This window comes from Chaetura pelagica, unplaced genomic scaffold, assembly GCF_000747805.2.
Source record: "Chaetura pelagica isolate M959 unplaced genomic scaffold, ChaPel_1.0 scaffold9, whole genome shotgun sequence".
NCBI lineage: Eukaryota > Metazoa > Chordata > Aves > Apodiformes > Apodidae > Chaetura > Chaetura pelagica.
The window spans coordinates 1,528,359-1,547,218 of record NW_009954494.1 but is presented as its reverse complement, the minus strand read 5'-3'; the positions used below and the strand labels follow the sequence as shown (position 1 = coordinate 1,547,218).

The 18,860-nt window shown below is 38.0% G+C and overlaps 1 protein-coding gene across 1 annotated transcript in view; it reads left to right on the top strand.

The window, feature by feature from the left end:
- PCNXL2 (pecanex-like 2 (Drosophila)) overlaps window positions 1-18,860 on the top strand; it is a 155,917-nt gene that overhangs the window by 90,761 nt on the left and 46,296 nt on the right. Inside the window, exons 22-23 of the mRNA XM_010004553.1 lie at window positions 2,799-2,909; window positions 7,631-7,758. Of these exons, the coding sequence (XP_010002855.1) occupies window positions 2,799-2,909; window positions 7,631-7,758 (239 nt within the window). The remainder of the gene's footprint in view (window positions 1-2,798; window positions 2,910-7,630; window positions 7,759-18,860) is intronic.

The window sequence follows — 18,860 nt, the reverse complement described above, 5'->3', positions numbered from 1 at the left end:
CTTCAGTTTAGTACTGTGAGAAAAATATTAGTATTTATGAATCCTTAGAGTTCCTATATCAGATATAGGACAGAGAATGGCCAAGAAGAAAAGTCTGGATTTTTTTCAGGTGGTTCTGGCAAAATGAAAAAGACAAAATGTAAATGCAAGTCCCCACCTTCCTAAATCTCTGTATTATAGTTGCTTGGTGACATCACCCTTTAGCAAGTATAGTTAGATACGTACAATGCTAATGGATTGTTACCTTTAAAGTGTTTTGCAGAACATGCCCTGGAAGCAATAATTTAAGAGGTAACAGAGGCACTTGACAACTCTTAATGAAAGCAGTAGCTTGAAAATTACACATTTCCAGGCCTTTAGGTGCAGTGTGTAAGACTTTCATAAACCAAGGAGAGGTTCACTGCAGTGTTCTTTTTACATTCATGTTCTTGCAAATGGAAATGAGCTCCATTGCTTGTCTTGCAGAAACATTAGCCAGAGGCAAGTGTTGAAAAAACAGCAAGTTCAAGCAGTTGGTGAATGTAGAAGCATCAAGACTTGTAAGAAGCAACTGGGAACTTGAGCTCTATGGCCTGTTTTGCAAGAATGTGTAAATATTAAAGAATTACAAAAAGATGTAATGGAACGAGAAGCCAGAAGGGTCTCCTCCTGGATTTGGTTTCCTCACAAATGCAAAACCTGAATTTTATTTGAGATTTGGAAACCTTTTGATGAACCCTGATCTTTGAGCACAGCTGGTGTGATTTATGACTTTGTGATTTCAATCTGTAACAGGCAGAATTTTGCTGGGTTGTGCTGTAGTTTTGCATTTTAGAGGTTTCAAATGTGAGTCATTAGCTTTCTCAGCCCTTCACTTAAATCTTTTAGCAGATACAATTTTTCTCCCAGCTGTTCATTCAGACATTTCAGGTAAATTAAAAAAAAAAAAAAAGTTAAGACAGAACAAAGCAACATCACAACCTGTTAAACAGGGTTTAAATAAATAAAAGTTGGTTCTATTTTCAGTTCAGTTTTACTTGGCTATTTTATCTAATGTTGTAGTTTTCAAATTGCATGTGGTATTCTTCAGAGAAGACAAAAGCTGACAAGATTGAATTTCTCAAACTAAGTAAGTGTAACCAGGCTGTGCTTTGAAGAGATCGTAACAGCTTGTTTTTATCAGGGATCTGCTGGTTTCAAATAGTGTGCCTGTGAAAAGATAACATAATCTGCATTTTGCTCCTTATTTCAGTCAAGCCAAAGCACAGAAAACATTGGAAGTACTGCTTGCATCTCAGCTGGAAGGTTTATTGGTTATAACAGGAATTACCATGGGACTGTTACAACTGGAGTTAGTGACTGCTTCTGTGATCATTTGGTAGCACAAAGACCAAAACACATCAATCCTGTCAGTCATTCTTACCTCCCTCTCAATTAATTTGCAGTTATTTTCAACTGTTCATAGAGAAGCTGAATGAAACATCTTGTTAATTCATGGCTGATGTGGATACAGGTGGGCAGGTGTTACTTTGGCACTGATAACTTAAGGACAGATGAAATGAGGTAGCCAATGAAGGTGTATCTTCTCTGACTGTTAGCATACTAGTAAACAAAGTGTCCTTAGGACCATGCTTTGTCCTCCTGGACAGCTGTCATGCTAATGTCATGCTAATTAACTCTCCCAGCCTGTACAGTGGAGAGGGTGGTATGGAACTGCAACCTGGAAACTGACCGTGGAGGGTTTTCATTTGAAAGAATATCTGGGCATTGCTTGGAAGAGTGCTAGTGGGGCCAGATCAAAACCTTTCCAGGGACCTTTCTAACAGTTTAACAACATACACAGTACCAGTGCCTGGGAACATCCCCTGGAAGCATTTAATTTATGAGTATTAATATAGCCTCAGTGTCTTTGAGGATGGTGCCAATAACTTGTTCTCCATTAAGTGAAGTAAAAATTTACTATAGGAAATTCAACATATATTCGATATATAAGCATGAGATACTACATAATATGAAATACTGCATATACTTCTGTTTCATTGTCAGCTTGTGTGTGTGCTGAGCACTAATGTCCATTGATTGTCAAATCTATCCTGACAGTTTGTCAGGAACCTACTCTGCAATATGAATCTGATGGCCCAATGCAGACAAGACAGAAGATCTGTTCTGATTTGATGCCAAGAGACCTGGAATGGGAAAAAAAAAATAATTCCAGGACATAAGTATACATCATTCTTGAATTGGAAACTGCTAGTTGCAACACCAAACATATCTTACTGGAAGCAAAAGTAAATTCACAGTGTTTCTCAGTTGGTACCACACAACAGTAAAACTTGCTTTTAATACAACATTTTCATGGTGAATTGGTTTGATCTTTAAAATGCAGCTACAATTCATGGTTGATGCCAAGCATAATGCTTGCGTAGTGATGGCTTCTCCCATTGATTCAACAAATGAAAGTGTTGTGTTCTTGAGAAATGTCTGATTTCCATGAGCAGAGCTGCAGAAAATATCAGAACCTGTTTTCCCACTTTGTATTTAAAGCAGAAATACTTTTGAAGAAAGATAATGTGGGGGCAACCTCAGTAATATGATTAAAACATACCTCATTTTAAGTTTTGATTTCAAATGGAGAAAATACTTTTGTGCTTTACTAAAGTAAGGCCTTAATGTCTACAAAAATTAATAATACAATATAATTTATCTCGCATTCATTCTAGGGCACAGTTCTAAAAAGTGGGTCACTCTCAGATATTAGTATTGAAGCTCAGTGCCTAAAAAATCACCATGTTTTTCTTTTTTCTTTTCTTTTTTTTCAGCTGTGGGACCTACTGCAGAAGTTGCAATTCATCATGACATACATTGCTCCCTGGCAGATTGCCTGGGGATCATCATTCCACGTGTTTGCTCAGCTCTTTGCAATACCTCATATCCTTTATAATTTTGTTTTTCTTTATTCTTAAATTCCTCTTTATGTATGTAATTTATTTACAGTGTTTGAGCAAGGTGCAAAATTCCTAGGTAACTTATTTTAAAATGGGAAAATGCTTGGAGCATTTCCTGAGAAATTGTGTTTTCTCTCTGTTTTGGCTACATGGGATCTGAAACTAGGAAACTGACTCAAACTGGTCTATATGCCTGCCCACTTCCCACCAAAACACATTCTGAAAGTCACTTATTTCCACAGTCCTCAACACTGGCTCTTAATGCATCCAGAAAGAAACAGCATCACTGACATATTAGCTCCAACTTGGATGGACTTTTATGAATGTAGAAGCTAGTTTTGGAAAGTGCTGGGCATTTTGCTGGCTGAGCTCTAAAATATTAGTTTCTGAGTTACTTCTAGTTAGTACCATTACACTGAGCCAATTTCTGATGCATGTGGTTTGTTGTTCTGGATTTTTTTTCCCATTTTGGAAGCAGCTGGATTTTAATATTTTAATGTGTATTTTTCATTGTGGAGCTGAGAAGCATATTCTCCTTCTTAATGTTTGCACTTTGTTTTGTGGGTAACAATCTATATTCATCAACACTAAAGCAGTCCTTTGGAAAGCTAAACAAGAGTTCAATGACTCCTAAGTGTCTGTAAGGTTGCAAAATATATATTGGATGGTTGGAACAAAAATTTTTCAGCTTAAAGTCTAATTCAGTTAGAAACTTGATTTAATACAGGAAAAAGGTAAGAAATTAAATAAAACACTTTAATTGCTCAAATTTAATTTGTTGACCTCTAAAGCATTTTCAGAGACTGTATTTTTATCTCTTTCTTCCCTTCCAACCCAAAGTTGTGAAAAAAGAGTTGGCAAAGTGGTTTGAGTTCAGACCTACTGAAGAGTTTACTTTGTACTGTTTATTAGGTACAGGTACTTAAGTCTTTGTCCCTTTCATGTCGTGGTGATGTCACCCTTGAGTGATTTCTTCCCTCTGCCCTGATACACTGAATCATATGCATCATTGATTAACTATGTTTATGTTTCTAGATAGGAAGAATAAGTGGGAGTCTTGGGCAGAGGGAATTGCAGACAAAGTAACTCCCTGAGGGAAAGCTTTAGATTGTCTGTTTATGAAAGCATTATAAAAATAGTGATCTGTCTGAGCACGCTGGTGGGTATTTTTTAGAAAATCTTGACAGAATTCCACAACAGCAAAAAATAATTTCATCTCTGTTGCAGGTATGAATTGGAGTACAAGTGTATGTGAGATTTTATAAAAAAACATTTAAGAACTAAGATGATATTCCAACCAGTTTCCCTTTGGTCACCAATATTTTGTTCAGCAATTAACTTTACTCATGATAAAAATACCAATTAAGCTTTGAAAAATGGAAAGTAGTTAACTGAGCAGGGTTTACTGTATTTACACAGGTATTGCTGAAGTGATCTAGACTAACTTTATAGTATTTATATTTATAGTATGCTTTGTAAATGCAAATCTGTCTTTTAAGGCAATGTTGCAATTCAGATACTGGTCAAATGCCCAAGTTACTATTCTCACAACAACAATAACTCTGCCTTTTTGCATGGTATTTTTAATTGTTTTTACAATAACACTGGAAACAGTTGTGATGAATGCATGTTGCATTTGCAGAGGCACTAAGCCTGCCAGGTTTTTTTCAGAGTTAATTATTTGTGACTCTTAATTGCCTAAATCACATCTGCAAATGGGACATAAATTTTTACACTTCTGAGTGCCCCTGTGAGGTTTTGCCATAGAACTCAGTGCTATGAATAGTTCTGAATGCTTTAATGCATTTGATCCTGGTGCACAGGGTGCAGAGGGCAACACGTGGAGGTTGTGCAGTCTTCACCATTAGAGAACTTCAGGAACTTGGATGAATGTCTCTCAGGAGTCATATATATTTAGTTAATCCTTCCCTTTGACTGCTAGATGGACTATGTGATCCCTCAAAGTCCCTCCTAATCCTGAAAGACCAAGAACAAGAATGGGCTTCTGGCTTGAGGAGGGACCTGTCGCTTCAATTCCCAGTGTTTTCCATGGATAAAACAATGTTCTGTGTTCATAATTACCAGCACACTGAGAAAGTCAGTGCAGTTTGTAGTCAAAGGAGAGTTTTACCTAATAAATCAACAGTGAGGACTGGAAAGAAAGGTTTTCTGGTTCAGAATATCCTGTATATGAGAGTTTCTGCTTTGGCTGTTTCAGGGTTACAACTCTAACATCAGAAAAAGAAGCCCTGTGACACTCAGTTCTCCAGTCCTCTAAGTGGTTGTGTGCCTGGAAGGGGAGAAATGTTTTTGGCCCATAGTAATTGCAATTGAAAAATACAGGTTTTGAGAAACAGGATATACACTGGCCTTGCTTCATAGTTTTATGTTATAAGAAGGGATGGAAGATTTTGAAGATGTCAGTCTTTCAGTTTCTTGTTTTGAAGCTGATTTGACTTTAAACAGGTTTTTTTAATTACCACTGATAATCCTCAAAATAACGTGTTTTGTTTCATGTTAAAGTTTTTTTAGGGATTCTTCCCAAAATGTTATTTTAAAGGAAAACCCAAAGAAACAATTTCTACTTTTACACCTTGTAAACTAACAAAGATGGTACGCAGGAAAAATGGCTTGCGACACAGAATAAGAAAACATTACTAAGTTTTTGCCACTTCTTTTATAGAATAGAATAATAGATTCATAGAAATCGTTCTGGTTGGAAAAGACCTTTAAGATCATCAAGTCCATCCGTTAACCCAGCACTGCCATATTTTTTTACTTGGACATATTTAAAGCATCGGTATAAAAAAAATTACCTAATACAAGGAAATTGAGAACCATCAAATAAAAAAGCCCTGATGACAGATAATTGCCTACTGTTGACATTAACTGTATATAAGGTTGTTGGTTGCTGTTACTTGCTCTCATGACACGTTGACATATATGAAAGACTTTATTAAAATCACTCTTCACCAGTCAAATGGGAAATGTCTTCCAATATACATATTAGAAGAGCGTAGTAGAGCATTATTTCAGCATACTATGTTGCTGCTGAGTATGTCTTAGACCCAAACATTTCACAGTGGAATCCTAAATGTCTGAACTCACGATAGGAGGCAATTTTTAAATCAATCATGACATTAGAACTGTCTTTGGAAAATTTGATTTGCTGTTGTTTCCTGTCCTCCTTGTTCTCTTTTTGTCTTTTCAGCTCCCATGCTTCCTTCCCTTATCTGACACTTGTAAATACTTGTTCATCTCTCACAACCAGTGCTGATTGTGACAGTGTAATGTGACAGTTTAACTTTTTAGATGCTCTTGCTTCCTGCTCAGTCTTCTCTTTTGTTTTTTGAACTTATGACACGAAGGGCAGCTCACTGTGCAAGCTCACTAATGCACAAAGACACTATTCCAGATGACTCTTTCAATAAGTTTGAAGGATTTGAGAGAGATCTTTTGGCAAATATTTGTTTGTAGATCTTGCAAATTGCTTTGAATGCATGCCTAGCTAGCCTTTTTATGGAAATATTGTAGCCCAAATTATGCTACAAATGCTGTGTTAAAATGTTTTTTGTCAAGTCTCAGACTGTGAGACACACAAAAGATATTATTATTATAAGAGGTTAAGGGAAAAGACTGTGGTTGTTGGGTGATTTGACCTTAATTTTAGTTTGAGATGCATTTGATCACTGTACTTTGATACTGGCTGCTTAGTTCATGGCTTCTTTGCTTAGAACCTTCCTCCCAAGAGAGGTGTAAGGAAGGTGGTCTCTTATGCCAGCCTGGAAACTTTTTCCCCCCTAGATTTCATGGATACGGTATGAATTAATGAAGAGTTAAAGCCAAATGTTTCATTTGCTTGGGTTTTTAAATCATGTTCCTTTCAGCTGGCATATTTTCCAATATTCTTATCCATCTCCTAGCTTGCTTTCTAGCAGTCTATATAAATAGACTATAAATATGGAATATAAATTTACATTTCAAGTAAGCTATCGATCCCATCATTCATTCTGGTGTTTGTGTGATATTTACTGTTCCACTATCTTTACCTTCTCATTTTGTATGTATGTCAAAAAGTCTGAAATGCTGTACATTTTTTACCTTTCAGTCAGCATGGAATATTAAATTGTCAGTAAGAATTAACGTAAAAGCATGATTTTAAGCCAGCAGGTTGTATTATAGAGGCATAGTTGTTTTCCCATATATTATGTTGTTCTAAAATAAACAGAAGCTCACAAAAGGAAATAGCAAACAACTCACTAGGAGCAAAACTCTATGGCAGAAAATGCAGTATTTTTTTTTTTTAAAAAGGCTTTTTGGATGATTTTATGTTTTAAACTCCATGTCAGATTCTGGAAAGGCACTTTCTGTTAGAGAAGGTACACTAGGTAGCTGGAAAAGGGCACCTACTGCTCTGCCTGCACTCAGGATCTGTCCTAGGGCAGAGATTAGGGTCACCCTGCTAATATTGTACTCTGTTCAGACATGTCACTTCCATTACAACTGTGTAGCATTGAAGAGCCACTGATTATATGATGGTAATTGGCAATTTGGCACTGCCTGCCTTCCTTTCCTTTCCTTACCACCTCTTTGGTGAAATAAACAACAACAAAAAGGGAAAAATAAGTAGTTCAAACAGCTGCCTCAAGAATGGTTTAAAAGTATGATGAAATTGTGTGTGTTACCTTAACTTGCAGTTTTCAGACTCTGCTATGCTTTTTTTTCAAACTCTGGCCACTTCAGTCTTTTCTACCCCACTGAGTCCATTTCTTGGTAGTGTCATCTTTATTGCATCATACGCAAGACCAATCAAGTTCTGGGAGAAAAACTACAAGTAAGACTATTGAAGTTTTCTACACTTATTATTTGTAAAGGATGTGCTCTAATTAGCTGAATTTCTGGAGGTATTTTTCTTTCCAAATATAATCCTGAAATGAAATTTTAGTCTTTTAGTCTTGAGTCTGGTGTTTTACTATTTAATGGTGTTTTGTTTTTATTTTATTTCTGAAAATTTATTTAAACAACTACTGGTATGTTACAGATTAGGTGTCATGTTGCATTTGTCGTACAGACATAGAGTAACAAAGCTGTGAAAAAAAATAAATCAGTAAAACTCCCAGTTGTCAGCCTTTTTTAGGTTTGCTAGCTAGTGTTAGCAACTAAATTTCTAAAGCCTTTGGCACTATCAGTCATCCTGTGTTCATGTTTTTTAAACTACTCTGATTAAATGTTACTGTTTGGGGATGTGGCAGGTAACTCTAATAGTGAAGTGTTGATGAGTGTGGCTTGTCATCATTTGCTGCATCTGATCTTGGAGTTTGGTTTATGAATGAGTTGGTTTTGTCAGATTTTAGCTGCCATTCATTCAGTTTGACAAGGAAATAAACATAGGATATTGAAAAGACTTAATAAAGAGCTTCTGCTCCTTCTACCCATTAGGATTTGAAAGATCTTGGTAACTGGGATCTAATGGGCTCCCAACAAGAGTGCTGGAGACAGGGAAACACTTCCCTTCACAGATGGAGGTAGTTTTAGCAAAAGATGAACGAGCAGTCTTGCAACCTTAGGGGCTGGATTTAGTGACTACAGGGGACCCGTTGAGGCCTGTACTCTGGGCAGTGTGTGAGCTCTTCAACATCTGGAGTACTGTGTCCAGGTCTGAACCCCCCAGTTCAAGAAGGACAAAGAGTCACTGGAGAGAGTACAGCAGAGGGCTACCAAGATGATTAGGGAACTGGAGCATCTCTCTTGTGAGGAAAGGCTGAGACACCTGGGTCTGTTTAGCCTGGAGAAGACTGAAAGGGGATCTTATCAATGGTTGTAAATATCTAAAGGTTGGGTATCAAGAAGATGGGGCCAGGCTCTCTACAGCAACAGGACACAGGGCAGTGGGCATAAACTGGAACACAGGAAGTTCCATCTGAACATAAGGAAAAACTTGTTTACTTTGACAGAGCACTGGAACAGGCTGCTTAAGGGTGTTGTGTAGTCTCCTTTTCTGGAGATATTCAAAACCCTCCTGGACATGATCCTGTGCAACCTGCTCTACATAAATCTGCTTTAGCATGGGGGTTGGACTGAATGATCTCCAGAGATTCCTTCAAACCCCTGCCATTCTGTGATTGTGTCAGTAAGTGAATAGGTACTCCTCTATAAAGAAATAATTCAGACAAAGCCAAGTCATATAAAGAGGCTTTGCATTTACTTCTGAATATTATGAGATTTGTAGGAACCTTTTGAGGGGAGCAGAGTTTTGTATGCTGGGGCCAGATCTTAACAAAATTCTCTCTTACACTTTTTTTTTTGGGGGGGGAGGTGGGGTGGGAGCAGGGGATCAGCAGGTTCATTATTCCATAGAAGTGGAATTTAGGAGACGCGTGTAAAGGCATGAAACTACCACTAATGCCACAGACAGCTTTACATTTTTGTATGACAACTTTGAACAATATTAAGTAGGAAGTATAGATTTTAGCATCTGCTATATTTTACTTAAACTAGAGCATTTTGAAGGCATGTGACTTCTTTTCTAGATACCAGTTAGAGAATCAAACTTGGTTGTAGGCACGTCACTTCCATATAGCTAGGCTGCTGTGGTATCTCTAGATTATTGTGGATGAAAATAGAGAGGACTATTCTAATTTCCTCTTGGTTTGTGTAGGGCTTTTGGGATCAGACAAACAGAAGATATTCAAAGTACATTTCAAAAGATGGTGCTTGATACTTAAATAAGAGAGGTGTCTTGTTCTCATCAGTAATAACCATCTGACTCTCACGAAGGAAGTGAGGAAGTTGGTGCTAATAATTTTTGAAAGCAAAGCTCATTATTTTACCCATAAACTGTAAAACCTCAAGTGCAAAAAACCCTAACCCTTTTAATACTTTAAGCCACCACTCTTTGTCCTGTCCAAATAAGCAGTAACTACGACTTTACCTCCAACACGAATGCTTAAGTTAGACTCTTTGTGAAAAAAATCATGCTTTGTTGTTTGTTAGAAATTCTAATATATCTTTGATGATCTTCTCACTTAAAACATAAAAACCAAAACCTTGCCCCTCAAAAACCTTTCAGAAGTAGAAAACAGCCTTGTAGAAGATTCAGGTTGTCATCAAAGTGAAATAAATGTTTGCCTGAATCTGTGGCATCCCATAATATGCACATGTAATGTTTCCCCCTACATTTATATTAATTTTATCTCTAGCAATTTTGATTCTCCATTGCCTCACTTCCATTTCAGTATTTCATTTGTCACATAGAGAACTGAACAGAGCAAGTGAGCATTAGACTGAAAAACTCCTGGGTCGTTAAAGGGACACAGTGACAAGACAGAAATAGGCAAGGGAAAAGAGCAAATTTGTATTAACAACAGGGAAATTTTCTACAAAATAGTTGAAAGAATTGAATGAAGCAAGATGGGCCTTACCTTGCTGCTTTGAATCTGGACCCTGCAACATCTAAAAATTCAAATGGATAACATAAATGCTTTCTTTCAGAGCTGTTGAGTTAAATAGGATCAGGAACTTGAGCTGGATTGGAAAGCTGTTCTGGCTCCTGCACTGAATTGTCTTTGGCCCACAGTGTGCCCTGCAGCCAGAAGTGCACTGACTTTTCAGGCCCTGTAAGACAAAACAGAACAAACAAACAAGCAAGTTGGTGTCTAGATTTTCTTTTTGGAGTGCATTGACAATTAGTTTTGCCAGCCTCAGCTTGGGGTATTCATGGAAATCACAGGTTCACTACAGTACAGCCTGAGATCCACTCATACAAAGCAGAAGCTCTGGTAGATATTTTGTCACTGTTTCTGTGCTCATTGCCTGTTGATAGGAACTTCTGCCCAGGCGAAAGCTACCTTTAATGTGCTTTATATAGCTCTTTTGTTTAGCCTGCTTTGCATACTCATTTTCAAACACTTCCTTGTTGCATTGATGACTACATTAAATGATGACATTTATATTAGCTACCGAAAAACTCATTTACATTCATGTGAAGTTAGAGGTAGTCAATTCCATAGTTATATTTTTTATTGTTTAGCCTCTTAATTGGACTAACTGAAAACAATTTTGGCAAGCAGTCTAGATATCAAAATATCATGGTTATTTTTTTCTTCCAAGTCATAAATTGGATTGCTTTCTCAGAATGTCATTTATGTTCGTCAGTATATGCAGACTTCACTGATATCAAGCAAACTTCATTTTTACTTAAGGAAGACTTATTTTTGCATCTCATTTGGGCCAACAGTGTGAAATTAGTCAAGAAACGGCCATCTGGTTAATTTTCTGTAAAGTGAATCCGAAGTTGAAGCTTTGGACCCTAGAAAGCAGAGTGTACCATGTTTATTAACAGAGCTGGGCTATTAGGCCAGTAGCCCAAGTGATGAGCAACTGACCCATCTGTTCCTTAAAGTGTTGGTTTGATTGTCTCTACCTGGTGTTTTTTGAGTGCACACATGTATATCTTGCATTTCAAGTGTTTCTTTTAATCCCATTTTCTCTACTAGCTAAAGACTAGTTTGTTTCCTTGGGTTTCTGACCAGACATCTGCCACTTTAGATGATGTGAGCTAAAGCTGAGAGTCAGAGAAATAAGATGATGGTTTGTTGTTTGCTTTTTTTTCAAGGAGATGGAGAAACTCAAGCGGGTAAAAATAAATAAATAAATGAAATCATTTTGACAGTAAACAAACTGTGAAATTCCTAGCAAGCTCTTAAAAATTCAGGAATCACACTGTGCCTGTTTGTGCTCTCGCGGTGTGTGTACAGAGCAGGGGTGTTCTTCCTTGCAATCAGCAGATGCTGTTTGTTTATAGTGTGCACTTTGGTACTTGCTGTGTGCAGAGCCTAGTACACCAATACATTACTGAGGTCAGGGATCTTTCAGGGAGAAAGGGAAGGGGAATTTTAAGAAGACAAAATAAGGCAATAAATAAGGTGATTAAGGAGGAACAGCTTTTCATGTAACCAGGTTTTGCTGCTGTTGTTGAAAAGAGGTGTATAATATCAGAAAACTGGTCTGCTGCTCATGAGATGGTTGTTTCATGGGAGTCCAAGAGAGTTTTCTCTTTTTTTCAAAACAAAAAAAAGTTTGGTGCACCATTGGCTTTGTCTTGCCATTAGCCTGAGTCCTGCTTCCCAGTTTGAAGAGTCCCATTTTAGTCTTTATTTTCACAGCTGTTGGAATGATATGGCTGTAGATGTCAGAGAGAGAAAAGGAAATAGCAGTAAATCTTGTTTAATGCATAGGCACTTTAAAGCATAAAGTGTTTGTTCAAACACTGCTGTTCCATTCCTCTGCCTCTTTTTAGAGAGAAAAGGAAATAGCAGTAAATCTTGTTTAATGCATAGGCACTTTAAAGCATAAAGTGCTTGTTCAAACACTGCTGTTCCATTCCTCTGCCTCTTTTTTTTTTTTTTTTTTTTTTTTTTTTTTTTTTTTGTAAACACTTTGTCATGCTGCAGTCTGACTCTCTCCCCCTCCTCCCTTCCTCTTATCTTGCTTTCTATCTTGGGTATGGCAGTGGACTGAACAGAGAAGGAAGTTTACTTTCATTCCCCAGTGGCTCTAACCGCTGAATCACATTGAGCAGCCTGTTCTCTGCTGCAGCTGTGACTTGTCCCTGCAAACAGCCAACTGCCACTAGGCATCTGGAGATTTCACAGCCTAAACGCTACTCATCTCTCCCCTGCTCCTTGTTTCTATTCTTTCTTGGTCATCTGGTTCAGTGTCTATTTTTGGGTAAGGCACAGCTTGCCTTTGAAGGTCCTCGCGTGAAGTACTGTGGTGTAACTGAATTAGTTAAGTGTCTCTAAAGAGGCTTTGATTAAATAGCCAGTTATCTCAGAATCGCATTACAGGACACCTCTCTGTGTTTGGGAATATGTGACCAAGCCTTTTTTTCCCTCCATCTTTTAAAAATGTGTCACTGTGGTATTGTTCCAGTCATTGTAGCCTGGAAAATAGCCACCTGTAAGGTTAATACAACTGGGAATGGAGGGTGAGGAAAACCTGTCCTGTCTCAGATGAAGAGCAGCTGGCCTTTTCTTTTTTCCTACTGGCTCACTTAACTTGCCCATTGAGGACAGCCTGCAGGTGGAATGGGAAGATCATTCCCACTGTAGACATAATTAGGTTTGACCCCACATTATGCACGTGTCTGGGAAAAGGAGTTGTGAAATGTACCCATCTGCTCCATCCCTTTTCCCCCTAAAATAATAGGCTTTCCACTTCCAGTACTTTTTTTTTTTTTTTTTTTTTTTTTTTTTTTTTAACAGACCCTAGTGCATCTGGTTTCCCTGTGAGCCTGCTCATCTGTTTCATCTGCTAAAACCCTTGATCCAAACACAAAACTTCATTCAACCATAACTGTCCATAGGCCTTGCTTGGGAACTGCATGTTCAGATCTTTCAAGTTCTCCTTTTTTAGGGCAGCATTTCTTTTTTAAGTCTTTTATTGCTATGTTTTTGATTTTTCACATGTTCTTAGACCTCCATAGTGGTGATGTTTACAGAGAAACAACCACAGCAGATGTTTATAGTTCAGTAATGCCTCGGATGTTGATTTATAATGAATACTTTAAAGAAAGATACCTTAAAGTCTGAGGTCAACAATTATAGCATAACCTAAGCACAAGAGAACTCCCCCCCACCAATTGACAGGAGTTATTATTTGTCTTATTTAATCAAATATCACTTCAGAAATGTTATGACTATTGTCACTGCCTGTTCCTCCTCAAACTTTTCAAACTTTTTTGAATACCTCCAGCCTCTTGGCTTGAAAGCCACATTGCAGCCATGAGTTTTACTGTTCATTGCAATTATTTTGTTTCTTCTGAACTGTTTCTCTTTCTTAGCTAATTTTTGTCTTTCTCTCTGTCTGTTTCTATTTCTATACTGTTTTTTAAGAACTGACCAGAAAGAAGCACTAAATTCCAGTTATACAACTTTGCACTAGATTGTATGGGTGTTCTAGTTCCTTTCTTACCAGCCATTACTTAGTTTTAAAAAGTTAGCTCCTTTGATGACCGGGGCCCTTTTAAGAGAGGTCTTAAATGAGTTGGCCTCAGGGCTTCTCTAGGCTTTTGTTGAGTGTTAAGTTAATTTAGAACTCAGCAAAATAGTATAAATAAGTATCAATATGTAGATAAAACCAAAGTGGGGGCTTATTGATGTCTGGGCCTCACAAGTGAAAACAAGTAGGACCAATGAATGAATGAGTTTTGGTCTGAATTTTCAGTGTGTTGCCTTTAAATCAGAAGGGCTGTCTGGTCCTGTTCACAAAGGATGTGGAATTTGGTGAGAATATTTCTGGAGACTTTGAGGGGATTTAGGTCCTTGAGCATCCAGCCTATACTGGTACTGAGGGATGCTTAGGTCAGGTTTGGGTGCCCTTGGGTACAAATTCATGCTGACTGCAGTGGCACTCCCTGGTTGGCAGTGATGCAAAAGCTGGAAACATTAGCAAGTTGCTGCTATTTTTATTTAATTACTCTTGTCTAATAACTGGCAGATATCTCAATAAAGATGATTTTTTGAGGGAGAAAATGCCCCTCTGTTGAAACAATGAGTATTAACTGGTCTTTGAGAAGTTGTGCTCTGTTCTTCAGGTGCAAGTGTGGCCACGGTTCTGGCATTGGGACAGAGAATAGGGAAAATAAAGCATTTGAAGAACAAGGAACATCTTTATCTGCACTTCAGCCTTAGTTCTTCATGGGTCCTATGAGTTTACATGTTACTCATTAGACTTACTACTCTGTCTTCCCAAGACCCTTCTCTGTTTCCTCCCTGCTGGAGTGCCTGTCTGCTCTGTCAGACATTGCACATCACCAGTACTGCCCATGGGCTTGTACCTGCAACACGTGATTGGTTTGTGAGTCCTTAATCCCTCTGAGCAGGTGTGTAGGGTTTTGAGGAGTGACAAAGTCACAGTATTCAGGTGTGGGACATGTTGCTTCAGGCAAAGCCTCAGGTTAAAAGAAATTACATTCCCCTCAGTGTCTTGAACTGGGATCTCCCCAGGAGAAAGTGACCTAGTGTGCATGTGTGCCCCTTTGGCTACTTTCTGTACCATGGTGCTATGCACAGCTCCTCTCCAACCTGGCCCTCACCTCCTTGCTTGACTGCCTTTGTGGAGCCACACTGAGCTGGGAAAATTAGAGTTGTCTGGGAGGGGATGGGCAAGGAAAGCCAGGCACCTTTAATCAAACAGATCTGGTGTTAAAATGAGTGTTTTCTGCATTGCCAAGAGTTTCACATTCATGGAAGGCTATACAAAATTCAGAGTTGTATTTTAACTGTATCTCTTTAACTGATAACATCTCAAATTTGCCCCTGGCAGTCAATAAAACCAATTGAGGCTAATTGAATCGAAGCCATATGTGTAATAATTAATTGAGAGTGCATTCTGATTCAGTGCTCTGTAGTTCCCTGCTGAGCTAAAGACACATCCACAACTCCAATTCACTGAATCATTCTAAAAGGACAGAATAAAGACAGAAGGGAGGCATCAGAGAGGGAATGCATGCTGAGGCCAGGCAGGAACACAAGCAGAGATCAAAACCACAATCAGGATAAATGAAAAGGGAAAGGGATGGGCAAAAAAGGAAAAGGCGTGCAGTGAAAAATCTGAGACGATAATGCAACAGATGTTAAAAAAGCAGGAACTCAGATCTATAGAAGAAAAAAGTCATGAGCATGAGAGAAGGCAACTTTTAAATATATTGGAAAGGAAGGCAGCAACAGGACATAAAAGAAAGATGACAATGTGCTCATAAATCAGAAATAGGAAGCATGCAATATTTTAAATGCTTGTGTGGTTATACAGTGGCACTAAAATTTTATAAGCTGTTCATCTTATGCTTAGCTTTCAAATTATGTAAATCTAATGAGATCAAGTAAACTAATGAAATTTCTGTCATGTAGAGTATTGAAAACCTATTGAAATGGATTGACTGAATTTCCATAAGAATGTGTTCTCAGCAAGTGTTCCTCCCATTCACTTGGATAATGTAGATTACCTTGTGTTTTAGATCTAACTGAATCTAACATTTAGGGGCAAGCTGAGCTTCAGAACACTAAACTCCAACCTTCCATTCAAGAAGATGCTTACTCAAGCAACATTTGCCAAGATATGAAGACAGTGGAAAAGCTGGGATCACAGAGATATTCAGCAAGTGTAACTGTTCTAACTGAGGTGATAACTTGTGTACAGATAGCAATAAGGAATAATTCATGCTACAGCTTGCTCAAGTCCTGGTTGTCTCCTAATGTGCAAGGGTAAATACCTTGGGGCTTATAAAAGCAATATGTAAAATATCTTTTGCTTCTTTCTGAGATAAATCAAAATACAGAATTATGTCACCACTGCCACTGAGAATTGTGTCTGAAGCTTCACACTACTTTGGACTAGGTAGATACTGGTTTAATGCTAAACGGGTTATTTATTTTTTTTAATCCTTTGACTATCAGTGTTCTCAAAATGCTATCCAGTTTAACCATATGCTGGAGATTCTCTTTGGTCTGAAGATTACTGTGGAGACCGTCATCAAGACTGCTGTAAATTATTAACACTCTCAATAGTCCTTGTAATGAAAAAAGCAGGTATTAAACATTATCCCCATCTTAGATTGGATTTTGTAAAACAGCTCAGTAGCAGTAAGATTTTTCTTGTTCTTCACTGTAGTTTCACTGGTGCTGCACTTGCACATTTTACGGCATTTTAAAGGTGTGTTTAGTTTCTGTTTTGTCTCCCTTCACCTCTTGGTAAGAAAAAAGTGTATATGGAAAACCCTATCATGAACTAGGTCAGTATTTCTGATGTAGGCTATCCTGGTAAGGCATCATTCACCAGTCTTCATATTTTTCTTGTATTTCCTCATACTTTCTTGCCATCTCTACCTTCTAATTTTATTTTTAAGTAGTCATCGTGAGTCTAAAAGTGACAACTAATATATCTTCAGTATGTGCTATTTTAATATAAAGGATAAGACCATTTTGTTATCAGCAATGAAGAATATTAAGAATTAACTATGAAATGCCTTGCTGTGCTTTCCTCTTTATGATGTTTAAACAAAGTGCATCTCCCTGAGTGGAGTAAAGGAGATAAACATCTTGGCCTCATTTTCTGAAGCAGCTCCAGGACATTCCTCATCACGTCCTTTCTACTCTCCAGGTCCTCACAGTTTCTCACTCTTTTACCACTTCACTCATGGGCCCAGCAGCCAGGGCAGAGCCCAAGTGAGTTCATCCTGCAGAGCTCTTTCCCCAGAGCTGAGCACAGGATGGTACCTTTTCTATAATGTTTACATTGGCTTATAATGGGAAAACAAGAAAAATAACACTCACCTGCAGTACTTCAGATGCATGTTTTCTGAGTTATTAGACATTTGCTTTTAAATTAGAAGTATATCTATGAATTGTGGGCAGTGAGGTGCCAGGTCCTGTGCTAAGCCCCATCCTTACAGGAATGTCAAGGTCCCAGCCCTTTTCCACAGGAACAACAGTGAGCACAAACATCTTTGTGCAGTTGGCAGAATCCTTCCACTTTTAGAGCTCCTTGTATTGTTTAGTATAAAATATCTGAAGATAGTGACTAAATTGCTTTTTAAAATAAAAACTATACTCAAACAAGGGGAAAGAAATTAAGTAGCAAGGTAGACAGCTAAAAGTGGGGATATTATTGATGAAATTTTGGTAAAGCATTAGTGGGTATTTTAAAGTACACAGATGCATTAATGACCTGGCTTACAAATAAGAGGTGAATTCCCCAGCTAAGCTTTTCAATGTCAGAACACTTATGAGAGCTGTTTAATCCATGTTTGGGCACTCAGCTTTTGATCTCAAATGCCCACCTCTTATTTGCATCCTGTTGTTTCAGGAAGGACTTCAGAATATGCCAAATAAACAGGTTTAGTAGTATCTCAGCAAATTACTGCAATTCTGATTTTTACACCTATTTAAAAGCCAAAACAACAAACAAAACAAACAAATCCTCACAAATAACAAACCAGTTGAGCCACCAAAAAAACCCCAACCACAAACACCCAAAAAACCATTCCAAGAAGCTCTCAGAATTAATTCTAAAAACCTTTTTAAGAAAGTAAAGAAACCATAAGAACAGGAAACACTGTTGATAATAATATCTTCATGTGTTTTAAAAGGATCCTTCAACTGTCTTTAACAAATGGAACTTTTCAAACCTTAGCCCTCCCTCAGTCTCCTAGCATGCAATTAAAGCCACTTTTTATTGTTATTAGATGAAACACTGGAGCAGTCAGGGATGGAGGGAAGGAAGAAAGCAGGAAAAATAAAAATCAGGGCAAGTGATCAGGAAGGACTTCTTTCATTTTTAAGTGATCTTTCTTTATTAACGTGAGTTAAAACTAAGGCATATCTTCCACACAGCTGCTCAGAAAACCTGAGCATGGTTAATGCACAAAGGGGCTGTCAGCTTTTACTGTTACAATCACACTGAAATAATTCTGTGTTTTGTGTGAAAGTGATTTAAAACTACTTGGGCATCCTCACACTTCCAGTTAGTACCAATGGTTTTGCCTCTGGTGTCCTTCAAATATTCATGGAAGCCTGCTTATTCTGCCAACTCCTCATTTGCCCTCCCTGCCTCACTGTGGTAGCCTATTACTACTGCTGCTGTGTTGTTAACGCTAAGCCTTCCATTTATACTGCCAGCAGCATAAGATATTCACTCAGAAATGTTGAGATACTTTTTCCCCCAGACTCCCATGAATAATCATAGGGCTGCAGCATAGTAGAGTTTTTCTCTGTTAGACTTGCCTGTCAGATGTCATGGAAAGAGATTAAAATTCATTGGACACAGACAAAGAAAAACTTTGGATCTACCCTAGAAAGACATCTCTTGCCTCCCGCCAGAGAGGAACTGCTTTTTATTGTTTTGTTCTCTTTTAGAGTAAAGATCCACTCATTCACA